The sequence below is a fragment of the Porites lutea genome, chromosome 1 (assembly GCF_958299795.1).
Source record: "Porites lutea chromosome 1, jaPorLute2.1, whole genome shotgun sequence".
NCBI lineage: Eukaryota > Metazoa > Cnidaria > Anthozoa > Scleractinia > Poritidae > Porites > Porites lutea.
Genome location: NC_133201.1, coordinates 28256169 through 28270734, shown reverse-complemented (window position 1 = coordinate 28270734; position 14566 = coordinate 28256169). Strand labels below are relative to the sequence as shown.

The 14566-nt window shown below is 38.7% G+C and overlaps 1 protein-coding gene across 1 annotated transcript; it reads left to right on the top strand.

Annotated features, from left to right (window-relative positions):
• Window positions 1–1439: 1439 nt before the first annotated feature.
• Window positions 1440–1859, top strand: LOC140927318 (uncharacterized). Its single transcript, XM_073376946.1, has one exon. The coding sequence runs from the start codon at window positions 1440–1442 to the stop codon at window positions 1857–1859; it is 420 nt and encodes a 139-aa protein (XP_073233047.1).
• Window positions 1860–14566: the final 12707 nt, after the last annotated feature.

Below are 14566 nucleotides of genomic sequence, written 5' to 3'. Positions count from 1 at the left end.
TCAACAGTGCTCCATAAGAAATGTTCCTTTTTTTACTAGACGTAGACTGTTAAACAATAAGTTAAACACAAAACTTTGATGAAAAAGTTATTTTCTCGAGGTCTTTGAGACAATAGTTCTCTTACAAGGAGAAAAGTTAGAAAATACACAGTGCTCCATCGCATATTTAAAATAGAGTTATTCATAGTAAAGTGTTTTACCAACATTACAGTGGAGGACTGTTGTAAACCGCCAAAGAAGATGTTCATTTGAGAAAGTAAGCCGCATTTGAATAGCACAAACGTTTGGTTTTATAGAAGTAAACAAATATTTTACAGACAGTGGTACCTCTTCTAAAGACCAAAAATGAGAATTTACCAGTGGAGAAATGTGTTGCATGACAATGGAGCATCGCAAATTTATTGCACTGAGATGATGGTCATTAGCCACGCAGAACGTTTTCACATGGACTTTCTTTAATGCAAAAACGTGCTTAAGTTTCACTAACATCGCTTGTTGAGTTTACATTTAATACTTGATTCTTGCACCTTTTGAAGCAATAATTTGCTCGATTGGCATAGGCATGCTTCTTATCGTGCGATCTACGAGATCTGTAGGTATTGAATCAAAACATCGCATCACTCTGGTTTTAAAATCATTAAAAGTTTCGTGTTCTATTTGAAGACGAATGGCCTCTTGTTCTAGCATCTTCCTAACAATATGGCAAATGTTTTCAACAGGATTTAAGCACGGGCTCCAAGGAGGAATTTGGTGGAACTCGGCATGGATGTCTTTGACACCAATTTTGCGGGGTTCAAAACCTGAGATGGATCGTTGTCTATTACAAAAAGACGACGTTTCTCTCTACATGCTCTTAAAAAACACCTAGAAAATTTTTCTCTTACAAAAGAAGCAAAAAAAATACTGTTCATCGTTTTATAGGCTTAACGAAGAACGACACCTTTGCCATAACTTGTAGCTACTAAAGCATGTGGTCTTTTGTCTCCCGCAAGATCTTTGTTGTCGCCAAACCCGGGCTTTTGGTTGTTTGGCTGTGCTCAATGGATTACTTTTGTAAACTAAGGACACTCCATCTAAGTAAAAAGCTACATCTTTGCTCCAAAAATCAGGCCTTTCCTTGAGCTTTCGCTTTATGTTTTACACATACTTCAATCTCAGCGAGCGATCTTTTGCGCTAAGAAGACCCTTCTTCCTGCTTTGTAGAAACCATTTCAAATGAGAGATGCTAAACTGTTGCTATTGGGATTTCAAACTTTGCAGTAGATGGTTTAACATATATAACTGATATATATAATACTTGATTAATAATCTATCATTTAACGATTTATAAAGTAGAAAAATGACCAGAAAGCCTTGGGGTCATGTTTGAATTTACAAATATTGGGCCTCGGCTATTCGCTTCTATCATTTTGAGTAACAAGACGAAATATGAATAGGGAATGACTTCCTTGAAACTCGCAGTTTTCAAATTTAGTGTGCATTTACTATCAGAGGTGCTCTTCAACATTGGGAAGATTAAAAGAAACAAAATAATAGAGTTGCAAAGATCAGACCTAGTTGGCCAATACCTCAGGTCAACTACGGAAAAAACACGTGCCAAGACTGATGAAGCTTGGGGTGGGGTTTTGTTTGTGGACGAGGCTTATCACCTTATACCTAGTGAAGATTTTGGCCAAGCGGCAATCGAGGAACTTATGGCCGTAATGGAGGATGGTTATCCCATCATGATATTTGCTGGATATGAGAAGAAAATGGCCAAGGTTCTTGATGTCAATCCAGGACTGAGATCTAGAATTTACAGAAAATTCGTCTTCATTGATTATTCCACCAATGAACTTCAACAAATCTTTTACCTCTAAGCAAATGAGAAAGGATTCACAATCAACCAAGTTGACATTAAACGAATCCTAGAGGCTAATGGAAACAAAAGAGGAGGATGTTGTGGCTGCCTGTACACTTTTGCCAATGTGCTTGGGTAATAAGTGAGACATATGAAGAAAAACTACTTTTGTTGCTGGTGCATGTTTATGTAATGCAGAGTTGTCAAGTAGATGGAAATGTTGAATATTCATTGCTTTGTCTTAATCTTAAAATCTACTCAAAAGTCCAGGGCATGTATAATTTACTTGAAGTATGGGTCGTTAAAGTACATAGAAAAGCAGTATTTTGAATTGTTTTAGTGTTCTGATTATTTACGCAAAAGTGTACATGGTTTTTAATTAAACGTGCTTGATTTGGTTGAGAAGCATGTGTGAGACACACAGGTGCCAGTCATGACTTTTTCTTGAACAGACAAAATACTTCAACTTGACAATAGAACTAGGTTTTGCCTGAAGAATATTGGCAACAACATTCACTTTTGGATAATCCATGTTACAAACTCTTACAAACTCGTAAAGAACTTCTCATTTACTGTTTTAGGTTATGAACAGGCAACAACTTAATTATTATCACATGAAATGAGTCAATCGTACACAGAATGATGCAATTGTAAAAGAAAATTGTTCTACAGTGTAGGTAACACAGCTTTTCAGTCTAAATCAAAAGAACATCCACTATAATCAGTGTTCTGCATGCATTCATTTTTTTAACGCCAAAGATACTCATACCGGTAAACGCTAATTAGATTTTGGGCTGACCGATGTACAGAGGAACACTACACATAAAAATGAACATTTTGTCGTATGAAAAGAGAGGCAAAAACAGAATAAAAGAACATTGAGTTTTGTGTGCACGGAAGCTTATTTTTGCACGATATCCATGTTTCAAGGAACAATTCAATCAATTTCAGAAGATTTAGCCATCTTTTTCAGGCCAAGGAAATTAGCTCTAAGGCAAGGAGTTGTTTGAAGGTTTACATCAGAGTAAATTAGTCCACACCGAGAGAAAACAGGAGCTGATGTGACACAATCTATAACATAAGGCTTTCATGGTTGGGGTAAAACGTGAGATAATGGTAGCCTGAATTTCAGATGTTTCTTTCAGAAGAATGTGACCCAAAGGGACTTTACAGTCACAAATACCCTAATTTTCACTCTCTAAGCTCAAATGATTTGCTACTCTTCTTAAAACAACTTTGCCCCTTTGTCTTTCTTGACAATGAAAAAAGCGGGCAAGGATAGCATTATGGAAATCCCAATACACTGAATTGACGTGAACCATCATTTTTATCAATGCAGATGATTTATAATGATTGGCATAAGACTCTGGTACAAGAAGTTTTTACAAAATCCAGAGGCCGCCCATCCCACTGTCCATCTCTTATGCATTACTTCACTGCCACCCTGTGGGCTACCTGTGGCTTACCCTATGGGCCACCCTATAACTAGGCCAGCAATTAAATTTAATCAACATCCGAAATAGATCAAGTTCAACAGAAATAAAAATAACATAGGCCTGGAAAAAAGAAGAGAAGAAAAGAAAAGAACAGAATGTTCATGGCCCTTGTGTGGCCCGGCATAATGGCCATACATTTTTCTTATAACAACACTTTGTCAATGGGGTCATCCATTAATAGAGCCAATGGCCACATTTTGAAATCCCAAAGAGTAGAATTCTCTATAATTTTACCCCACTAATATGGCCACTCGTTTGAGATTTGATTGTGACATGTCAATTTTAAAATCTAGTAATCTAAGCGTATTCAAGTGCAGTTTTTGGACTACAGTACACTCAAAATGCACTTGTGGTGGTTTACAGCCGAATTTTAAGAGTTTCGTGTACTCCACGAAAATTAAGAACTTTTTTCAATCACTGTATGTAATATCTACATCCTGCTTGTTTATTAATGAGAACATTACGGTGAATGCAATGTGCAGTGTATTCCTGGTGTATTTGTCATTACGACCCTCAAGTCATGAAATTTGACCCTACCCTGGTAATGAGACCACCCCGTTAATATGGCAAAATTTTTTTTCCCATTAATGACTGTATTAAAGGTGATTCACTGTAATAACATGCCAGGCCTTTTTCAAAAATTCACATAATACATAGAGAAATGATAGAAACAAGAGAAAAGCTAAATTGACAACCATATACTAAAAGCAGTTTGATAAATAATAAGATTAATATTGCAATTGCTCAAATAAGCAAAATTGTGCAATAGAAGATCGGGCGCCATTTTTTGCTCCGCTCAATGGCTGTAAAGGATATTTCAACAACTGCAACAGCATTTTACTTCACTGCTTCACAAACCTCCATGGCAGTTGAAGAGATTCGAAAGAAGCGACACTATAGTCTTGCCTATACCTACAATGGCAGTTACAACAATCAATGTTGATGGCCTTCTAGAGACCAATGAAGTTGAGGATATCACTCATAACACTCAAGACAAAAAGCAACCCGCAGAGAAGTCTGCCACAAACAAGTTCAAGCCTCCGATTGGCGCACTGCCCAAAAGGAGCACAAAGAAATCAAATCCATAGAAAGAATAATAAAGGACACATGCTAGAGAAATGAAGGAGTCCACGTCAACGATGGTACTGAGATACAAGACGTGGGAAAACATTGCGGCCAATAAAGATCTTATGACGCAAATCAGCTCCATAAGGAACAAAGTGGAGCGTCAGATAGTTAACTCTCAGGTAAAATTCCACCGCAGACGAACCAAGGGAACACATCCTTCAATTCACCGTTTGGTTGTTCATGACCTGTTAATAAATGTTAATGAACTTTTTCTTTCACAGGTAATCAGCATCTCGTAAAGTCTATGCTATAGACAATTGTCTATGCTATAGACAATGTAAAGAAGTAGATGAAACGCACGTTTTCAAGGTATGATATAAAACTGGCAGCAGCCATTGGCCAGCAGGTGCGGGTGAAACCACTTTCATATGTAGGTGAATGCCTTTCACTGCGGGTCATGAAAACTGGATTGAACAACACAGTAAGGACCTTCGAGGCCATATACTATTCATACCATGCATATTACTCAGTAAAACACAGGAATGTGAAAAGAGCAAGTAAAAATCCAGCTATATATACACTTCAAAGAGTGCCACTGACCAAGAATAGGTGGCTGGCATTTTTTGTCCTCCGCAATTAAACTTCTTTAAGAATATCTCAACCACTTCCTTTTGATAATCAAGTCCAAAATTTTTGCATTGAATTATTGCTGTTGATAATTCTCAAGTGATCTATTTGTAAGAACCCAACTGCCTGGTATATCGGGAATTAATTATTAACAATTGAAAACAAACATTTAGGTATTTTACAGGGAAGCTGACTAGACAAAATCAGGTTGTTTATGGAAAATGCATTAACAGAGAATCAGTCAAAATTCCCAAACTTCCACATGTTACTGTAGGGCAAGAAATCGAGTGACGGCTGATTCTTTGAGTGGTATTCAACTCTGCTATCAATTCAAAACCATACAAATGGAAGGCTTTGGAGGAAACATTTTGTGATGTATTTCATAACCTGTTTTTTCTTATTAGATATTAACATGCAAGATATTAAAGAGGTAGTGAACATGGCAGTGACAGAAGCTATCCAGCAGAAATTGCATAAATGTGTTGAAGACAGACTTAATGCAAATTTTTTCATTGCACGTGCAGAACAGAATGCCATTGTTAAGGAGAATCTAGACTACTCTGAGTGCACTATTTGTCAATATTTGTCATACAGCCAGCGGTTGTTGTGAGTCCTTGTTGTGAATCAGTACTTGGCTGTGAAAGATGCATTGAAACTTGGACATCCAGTCATTCAGGTTGTAAATGACATCACAACAAGCTTTATTGATTTAGTGACATGATATCTCTCGCCTTAAGCTTTTCTGATTCGCTAGTTTCATTTCCTTAGACAACGCCTATTTTTACAAAGAAAACGCATGGTCTCTTAAGTTTAGCTTTAGTTGGATTTCGTCGTCTTCATGTGTACATCATTGTAGTCTATTTTGGATAGTTCATTTCTTGGTACTTAGAGGCAAGCGGGAACCGATATGTAAGTACATTTTATCTTCTGTAGTTTTGTCTATCTGGCAACTCATAAAGTATATTCCTGCAAGAAATTGTTGTAATACTCAGTATCTCGTACCATTACGTGACTACGCCTTTTTTGAGTTTCAAGTAGGTTTTTACCTTTTAGTTCGGCGTGAGAATCTCATTTCTTTTAGTTTATTTAGTTTTCATGCGTTTGCAAAGTAGTCCGTTCTCAGATTTATTTTGTTAGTTTCTTAGTACAGTATTATTCGCAGGAAGCAACCATTATTGTTTTTGGGAAGATTTCTTCACTCCTGCATACCCAAATTTAAGTTGATTTTATTCCTTTCATGAAGTATATTTAGTCTAATATTCTAGTTGGTAAATTTATTATTCCTGTATTTCAATAAGTATATTTCTTTTGTCTTATTACGCGTTTTTGGCAAGGTTTTTATACCGGAACAGCTACGAAAATGAAAATATGATTGGAATGTCAGTAAAATGGTATATTATCTGTTTGCCAAACTGTAATTGTAATTGTACTTTAGCTTTTAGTAATTATTTGTTACGTTGCATTATATTTCAGTTTACGGTTCGATTATCGTCAATAAAATCACCATCAAGGACTAGCTCCTAGTTTCGTGATCACAGTTGATTCATGATCGACCAGTAAAATATACCCGCTCACACGGAGTTTCGCCGCCACAAATAGTTTTAGCCGCGTGACAATTGGCTTCTCCTACAGTCGCAGCGTATCATCCGTTACACAGGTTGTTCAAAATGTTGAGTGAAGAAGATGTTGCACACAGCACAAAATTTCTAATTTATGCATCTTTTCTACTTCCGTAGAAATGCGTAAATGTCGTGAGATTTCTTTACGAACAAATTAAGAGTTGCATAAAGAAGCGTAAACATGAAAACCACGTAAACACTTCATAAAGGGCGTTAAAGGAGCGTAAATTACAAATTTAAAAATTGACTTGATTTAGTTTAAATTATTTAAGAACTTGTGAATGAAGTATTACTTTCATGTCTCCCGTTGTCTTTCGTCAGTGTCAGATAAGGTCATGATATGAATATTTATGATTCTTTAAGTTTCTTTACGCATTGTTCTTTCTGCCTATTTCCCCTTCTTTACGGGTCTATAAAGAGGAGTTCACTTATTCACTTTTAATCTTAAGTTAGGGAAAATGGTCATTAAATTCCCACATGGAATTCCGGACAGACAACAGATCTGTTGGTTGACTTATTAGTGGTGGTTGAATTTAAAAAATTATTCTTGCAGAAGTAAAATGCGATTGAACATGCATGGTTTAGTCTACTAAAAAGGTTTCTTGTAAGAAATGTCTCTAGCAAAATTTTCACAGGGATTTTAGCAAAAAAATTTATATTTTAAGGTTTCTAAGTAGAAGAACTAGATTTCCCACCCTAAGTGGAAAAATGGTTCGTGTGTAGATGCAGCTTAATTTCGAAGTCCATCCTCGATACTTTTATCTCTCTATACTGTGGCGTTGCCTGGACATTTTCTAAAACATCCACAAAGTTTTCCGTTTGTAATAATCAGCCAAAACTATCGAAAACTATATCTATATCATGTATCATACATAATATATAGATTTAGCCAGGGCTAAAAGCTAAGCTCTGGTTAATAATACGTGTAAACAAAAAAAATTAAATCATGTAACGCTAAACGGGGGACGACAATGAAAATGGCTTCAAGACTAATAGATCTAATTAGCAAAAAAACAAATTGCACGTGCAGCACACTTTTTCTTCTAATTAGCAAAAAGCAAATTTGCACGTGCAGCACGCTTTTTTGTCTTTCCCTTGCCGTTGTTTTGCACGACTACAACACTGTTTTGTACGACTAAAACATCAAACTTCCTAGTTACACACTATTGTTAAGGAGAAACTGTCGTATGTGCTTACCCAATATTTTGTTTCCAGTGTTCATGTTCGCTTTTATTTTTCACTGGCGCTCATTTTCACCTTGCTGGCCGCTAGCATTTCTCATTTTCTCACCGCCGCTTTGAATTTCCATGTTTTTCTTCCAAAGAGTTTTCAATAACTCGTTCTAGCTCTTTCTCTGTTATCCACGTTAGTGTACACATAAAAAATAACGCCGAAAAAGACCCGAATTTTTTCTTTCTAAAAGTCCGGGCGGCCATGTGATTTCCTTCTAAATTAAACCTTGAGTTGCATTTGGGTTCCCATACCTGTTGATTAAGTTATTTTACATTGGTATGCCTGTGGTGCGGACAGACGGTCGCTCGCTCGGTGTACGCTCACGTGATTACCAAATTTTCTGGGATGGGTAGATTACCACATTTCCTTAGCTATGGGGCTCTGCGCACGAGTGGAGCTCCGCTATCATGTTATCCAAATTTCAAATTTACAGATAATCAACACAGCTACCAGAAGCTTTTACACTTTATTTTTTCATGGATTTATAACGCACTAAGCTTGTGTCACTATTGAAATCCAAAAAACAGTACTTAAATTAACTTAGTTTGTGACATGTAACACGTATTACTTCATTTCACAGTCGTGTCTCTCTTCTCAGAACTTTAAAACTTACCGTATTTATTCGCCTATAAGCCGAGACCCTAAACTTTTGGGTATCAGAACCTGTTAGGAAATTATGAAAAGGAACCCCAAAACATCTAGCTATAAGCCGAGATCGAATATTTCTTTTCCACGTGCACCGTTAAAGAATAAACATACTGGCAAACCGTGAAACAAAAGAAGCGTCCCTCTCGGGAAACACGTAATGGTAAATGAATATTGACTTATTGATATATTCATTATAACACATTTAATGTTATTGTTCTCTTAACTGAAAATAACAGCAAATCACAGGTAAGATGAATTTAATGTGATCCGAGTTGACGTGTCAGAAGTGTATAAATAAAACCGCGTGCATGACAAACCATCACCTCAGTTCAGAATCCTGTCTCAAACAATCACACGCTCTTTCAAGGTTATTCGTAATCGATCATCATGCCAAAAGCTCGTCGTTCATCGTACAACTTGGCCTTCAAATTAAAAATTGTGGCTGAGGCAGAGGCCATTGAGAACAACTCCGAGATTGCCAGAGAATATGGCATCAGTGAATCCATGGTTCGTCGCTGGCGAAAAGATCAAGCGAACCTGTTCAATGGCGAGCTGAAAATGTCAGCAAAACGAAAGACGATGGGCTGTTATGCGCCGAAGTATCCTGAATTGGATCAAACACTTCTGGAGTGGTTTTCAGAGCAAAGAAGTCAGGGTAAGTTCTTCATTTTAAACCAAAACCAGCTGATTCCTGTCATATCGATCGAGTTGCCATGTTTACTAAAGCCGTGAGAACGACCGCTTGTGATTGGTCAGTTTCCAATGTTGTCAAAACAATGATCTAAAAATATCACTACTCGTGTTGTCTTTTACAGGAATCGCAGTTAGCGGATTAATTCTACGCTTGAAGGCGAAGAAGTTGTGCAGCGATCCAGACTTTAAAGCTTCCCTGGGTTGGTACCAGAATTGGAAAAAGCGCCATGCCATCAGCTTTCGAACAAAGACAACCCTGGCCCAGCGACTTCCTCAAGATTTGGAAGAGAAGACGATCCAGTTCCATCGGTTCGTGATTGCAGCTCGGCAGCGCCATGGCTATTCGCTATCAAGAATCTTCAACATGGATGAAACCCCTATGCGATTTGAACTTCCATCGAGCAGAACCGTTCCAGTGAAGTCCTGTGAGGCCAAGAAGAGGAGCTTCACGGTGACACTGGCAGTCGCCACCGATGGCAGCAAATTACCGCCTGCAGTGATCTTTAAAGGTGTACGCACTCCACGAGACCTCGCTGTTCCAGACTCTGTTCGTGTATCGTTCCACAAGAAGGGCTGGATGGATGAGAAAGGTAAATTATTGTTTCGTTTTTTTCTTTACTTCAAAGTCTGTTATACTCAGATAACTGATTTTCGGAATTGTCGATGTCTTTTTAACCCGGGTATTCTGTTATTGATTTCAGGTGTAAAAGAATGGACACGAACCTGTTTGCCGAGGAATCCTGACAATGAATGGTCGCTGCTTGTTTGGGACTCTTTTAGAGCCCATTTCACGTAGTCCGTGAAAGCAGACCTGCAGCGGCGTAAGTTCAACGTGGCAGTAATCCCGGGTGGCCTGACTCCAGTCCTGCAGCCGTTGGACAAATGCCTCAACAAACCATTCAAGGACAACATTAGGCGACAGTACCTTTCCTGGATGATGACTGACCCCTTTGAATTCACTCCAGCTGGAAAGAAGAAAGCGCCGTCAAGAAACCTGGTCCTCAAATGGGTAAAGCAGTCGTGGGCAGAAATTCCAGCAGAGATGGTGAGGAAATCGTTCAAAGCGTGCGGTATCTCGAACGCTCTTGACGGCACTGAAGATGATGAGGTCTACACTGATGAAATGCCAGAACAAGCAGACGATGATATGGCGATGGAGGACGAGTTTGAAACCGACAGCGAGGAAGACGAATGAAAACTTCATTCGTGAAGTCCACAAAACAAAACGGCTCCTTTAGGAGCCACCACATTCTTAAAAGTTAATAACCAACGATTGCATTTTGTGTTTCTTTACTTTAGCTCGGCTTATACGTAAATACATCTCGATTTAGTAGAGTTTCCATGCGCCGGAAAAATTTTTTTTTCAAAAACTTTCGGCTATAAGCCGAGACCCCCTCTAGAGCCCAAATTTTAATTCACTTCAGTTTTGATTTGTGTAAAAATTGCTCGGCTTACAGTCGAATAAATACGGTAGACTTGACATATACCGTGACTTAATCTTTTAAAACATTGGTTCCAGTTTTGCGACTACCCACTGAAAAAATACGTTGCATGTGTAACATTTACTAAGTCCTAGTGAATGCATTTATTTCTACGAAAATGTATGATTTAAGGGAATGATAACAACTTTATCCTCATATGAAGCTGCTACAGCGAATTTGCAATAGATTCTTGCCAAGAGTGCCATATGCACTTTTAAAATGAAGCTGTTTCAACCAATCAGAACTTGAAATATGAAAGGGAAATGCTTTCTTTTGTTTTTTTTCAACCAACAGGAGGTATCCTTAGGTTTCAAGTGCCGTGTCACACGAGGTTGGTTCCCATACCCATATTTTTCACAATCGGCCATCAAAGTTTCTATAAACGAGTGATGTAGATTTGTGTGTTCATGGCGTCCGATTCGGATGAAGAAGATTTTGTAGGCTTTGAAGCCGAAGACGTTGAAAGGGCAAGACTTTTGCTAGGAGAGATGAGCGATGAATCAGATATTCCGGTTTCTTCTTCTTCATCTTCTGAGAGCAAGAGTGATGAGAGTGAAGATTAGGAACTCGACGATTTTTGGTCAAGAGATGACTCACCTGTCGATGTCAAAGATTTTGTTGAACCGACTGGTCCAACTTCTAGAGTACAAGAAGACGGAAATGCTATGGATTTCTTTTTTCTTCTTTGGCCAGAAGAACTCTTTGCAAAAATTGTCGAACAAACGAACAGGATTGTCCAACAATGTATTTGAACGAAGCCAGACCCGAGCTGGTATGAAACCATGTGCCAAGAAATGAGGGCGTTCATTGCATTGAATGTGTTGTTTGGGGTCAAATCTCTGCCCGAGACTAGACTTTTTTTGGTCCAAGAATCCGTATGCTGAGGAATCACTTTGAGAAAATACGGCAATATCTCCACTTAAACAATCGGGAAAACATGTTGCCCCGTGAGGACCCTAATTTCGACAAACTTTTTAAAATACAGCCGCTACTGGATACACTTTCTGCCACATTCCGTGAGGAATATCGACAGTCAAAGTTTGTTTCAATTGACGAGGGAATGGTCAAGTACAAAGGAAGACTTGGGTTTAAGCAATATATGCCCATGAAACCAGTGAAAAGGGGAATTAAAATCTGGGTCCTTGCTGATGCGACGAACGGATGTATCAGTGCCATGCAAATTTGAACAGGGAAGAAAGATGGCGGCATTCCTGAACGCGGCCTTGGATATTGTGTTGTTACTGACCTTGTATGTGATCTACAAGGCAAAAAATATCACATTTTTTGTGATAACTTTTTCACTTCTGTCCGACTGGCTCGAGATTTGCTTGACAATGAGCTTTACCTTTGCAGAAGAACGCACTCCAACAAAACTGCTTTTCCAGCCAATTTGAAACCAAACAAACAAGAAGTGAAAGCACTTCGTCGTGGTGAATCACTTTATCGGCGGCAAGGGAACATTGTTGTTACTGTTTGGAAAGACAAAAAACTTGTGTCTTTTATTAGCACACAGTGTGATGTTAGAGGAGATGAAACGGTACGAAGAAAGCAGAAAGATGGAACATACATCGAAGTTCCTACGATTCCTGCCGTGACGCTTTATAACAAATACATGGGCGGTGTTGATCGCAATGATCAAATGCAGCAGTACTACGAGACTTCAAGGCGGGCAAGGAAATGGTGGCGCTACTTGTTTTGGTTTTGCCTGGATGTAACCATTGTGAATGCATATATTCTTATGCAGATTGCGGACAAGCACCCACATTTAACCCAGCTAGAGTTTCGGATCGAACTGGTAAATGCACTGATCAGAGAGTTCTCTTCACGTCAACACAACGTACATGAAGGGGCCGTTCAAACGGGACATTGACCAGTGAAAATGACCAAAGGTAGATGCAAACGTTGCCTAAAGAAACAGAAGGTAACATTCTGCAGAATGGGATGCAAGTTGTGTGGATTGAGGATCTGCTTTGATTGTTTTAAGAACCACAACACTGTCGACCTATAAAAAGAGTGGTGCGAAATTCAAACGTGTTGAACACTGAACACACTTGTAAGAGACGGTCAAGAGAAAAGTAGCAAGAAGACACTTCAACATTTTTTTACTTGCTTTTATTTAATATTGAACATCTCTGATTTGATATTGTGTATCTAAAAGCTTTATTATACTTACCTTGGGGCAAAACTCTTTATAAGGAAATGGCTTGTATGTTTGCCATTCATGATGAAAATGGTGTGTATGACAATTTTGTATGAATTCCGATTTTGAGATTTGTGTTGTTGACTCATTTTTACACATTGGGCATTTTACTTATCATAAAGCAAAAGACCTGTCTTTATAGAATATACTTTGTCTGCATTGTAAAAGCTGGGTGTCTGGTTTCTCAGTATTTTACAATTTTTCTATGGCACCTCAGAATTTTGCTTCAGAAGTCAACATGACACCTGAACCCCATTGGCAACTAGGGCAGTTTCTCGAAAAGCACCCTTGGGAGTGAAAGGGTTAAATTCTTGAAACATCTTGGGTTCTTGCTTTTCCAGATAACAATCGGTTCTTCTTTCTCACCCTTTGCATTAACAAAGAAGGCAACTGTCATTTGGAGTTTAGATTTCTTGCCACCCTTGCATCTGCGTCCTTCCTCTGCCAAACTTTTGTCAGGAAGCGCACAAAAGAAACACCCTGTCTTGTCTTTATTCCAGATATCTTCCGGTTTGTATCCTTTGCATAATTCCCTTAGACTTTCCATCCAGGACTCCACTGTTTCAGTTTGTACCTGACCCGATTTATCTTCGACGGCCCGCTGCTTAATACCATAGTGACTTTTCCAACACTCTAGCCACCCACTTGAAGCTTTAAATTCATCGTATTCCACTGGCTTGTTCAATTTCTTGGCTATTTCAGTGGCTTCTTCTCCAATCATCAGCCCATTTATAGGCACCATCGCATCTCTAGCCAAGCAGTACCACTGATATACTGCCTCATTTATTTCTTGATATTTACCATCTTGCGATCTCTTGTTGGCTGAGCAGACGGTTTCGTACTGCGCTCTTACGTTTTGTTTATCCTTGATTAATGCTACAATCCGCATTTTCCCGACGCTGAATAATTCAGCCAGTTTTCTGCAACCAACTTTGGGATTTTTTTCAGCATGATCTAAAACATGAACTTTCTCCTCCAGAGTTAAGGTTTTCTTTTGCAACCGACTGCATAGTTGTTTAGATATTTTGCTCACATGTGGAAATGAAACCAGAAATGTGACCCTGAAGTTTTAGGCTTACTTTACAATATTATCGTGTCTCAACAGTTAAAAAGTTTCAGAATTTGGAACTAACTCCGGATATGAGATCATCAGACATTAATGTACATCTATTTCTGCAGCTGTATGTAAGAACGGACTTGGATGCAAAACTGTATTACGAGCTGACATGTCCAGAGATCATTATAGCTTTAACTCCTTTGTGCGTGGCCACCAAGTTTATAAGGATGAATGGACACCCACTGTTGGCAAGAGTTTGAACTGCGTGAGAGAACCGCTAAATGAAAAGGACAAGAATGCGGTTGCAGTCATGTGAGATGAAAAAGTGGTCGGCCACGTGCCGCTGTCCTATTCATGCTGTGTAAGCCAGTTTTTAGAAATCAGCTCAAGTACTGTAACATGCATGGTGACTGGAAAGGGAGTAAATCAAGGTCGTGGTTATGGCCTAGGAGTGCCTTGCTGGTATTCATTTAAAAGGAACTCGCTAGCTTTGAAATGGCTTAGTGAACGCATTGCGAAAGAAAGATTGTTGAGGACGTTTTGGCCAAAAAAAGAAAAACCACCGCAGCAAGAGGAAGCAGCAAGGGAATAACAGTGGGGAAAG

Coding starts and splice junctions, on each gene's coding strand:
- LOC140927318 (XM_073376946.1), top strand. CDS start 1,440: ATGACTTCCTTGAAACTCGCAGTTTTCAAATTTAGTGTGCATTTACTA.